Below are 632 nucleotides of genomic sequence, written 5' to 3'. Positions count from 1 at the left end.
CTCCGCGAAGGAAGCCCGGAGCCGCCGCCCGCCTCAGGAACGGGCCCCCGCCCTCCACCGGCTCCGCTCGCCGCCGCAGCCCCCGGGCCCGGCGCCCGCCCCTCACCTCCTCGGCCTGCTTGCGCAGCGCCTTCTCCCGCTCGTACTGCGTGAGGAGCTGCTCGTTGTCGTCCCGCAGCAGCTCCAGCTCCACGCTGGTCTCCTGGCTGTGGGCGCACACCGAGTCCAGGTTCTCCAGGACGGCCACCACCAGCGGCATCAGCTCGGCCACCACCTCCTCGTCGTAGCGCCCGATCAGCCGCTCGAACTCGCGGTAGATGGAGCCCGCCAGCCCCGACACCCGCTCCGACATCATGGCGGGGCCGGGGCCGCCGGGGTCCTCCTGGTACACCACGCCGTCCGCCAGCTCCATGGCTGCCGGAGAGCGCCTTAGTCCCTCTCGGGGCCCGGCGGGGCGGCAGCGGCTCAGCGCGCTCCCGGCGTCTCCTCCTCCCTCTGCGGCGGGGCCTCGCCTGCAGCCCGGGCGAGCGGGAGGCGGGGAGGGGGGAGGAGGAGAGGCGGAGAGCGGCCCTGGCGCACGGCACTGACCTCACCCGCCGCGCCGGGGCGGGGCCGCGGCGTCACGCGGGGCG

The 632-nt window shown here is 76.6% G+C and overlaps 1 protein-coding gene across 2 annotated transcripts in view; it reads right to left on the bottom strand.

Annotated features, from left to right (window-relative positions):
* Window positions 1-500, bottom strand: part of SPAG9 (sperm associated antigen 9) — a 65,635-nt gene extending 65,135 nt beyond the window's left edge. For both annotated transcript variants that reach the window (XM_010578691.1, XM_010578692.1), the window contains exon 1: window positions 107-500. In XM_010578691.1, the coding sequence (XP_010576993.1) occupies window positions 107-412 (306 nt within the window). In that variant the 5' untranslated portion in view covers window positions 413-500. The remainder of the gene's footprint in view (window positions 1-106) is intronic.
* Window positions 501-632: the final 132 nt, after the last annotated feature.

Source organism: Haliaeetus leucocephalus, unplaced genomic scaffold (assembly GCF_000737465.1).
Source record: "Haliaeetus leucocephalus isolate CR32 unplaced genomic scaffold, Haliaeetus_leucocephalus-4.0 Scaffold646, whole genome shotgun sequence".
NCBI classification, from domain to species: domain Eukaryota; kingdom Metazoa; phylum Chordata; class Aves; order Accipitriformes; family Accipitridae; genus Haliaeetus; species Haliaeetus leucocephalus.
The sequence above is the reverse complement of the archived record's forward strand: the minus strand, read 5'-3'. Positions and strand labels throughout refer to the sequence as shown.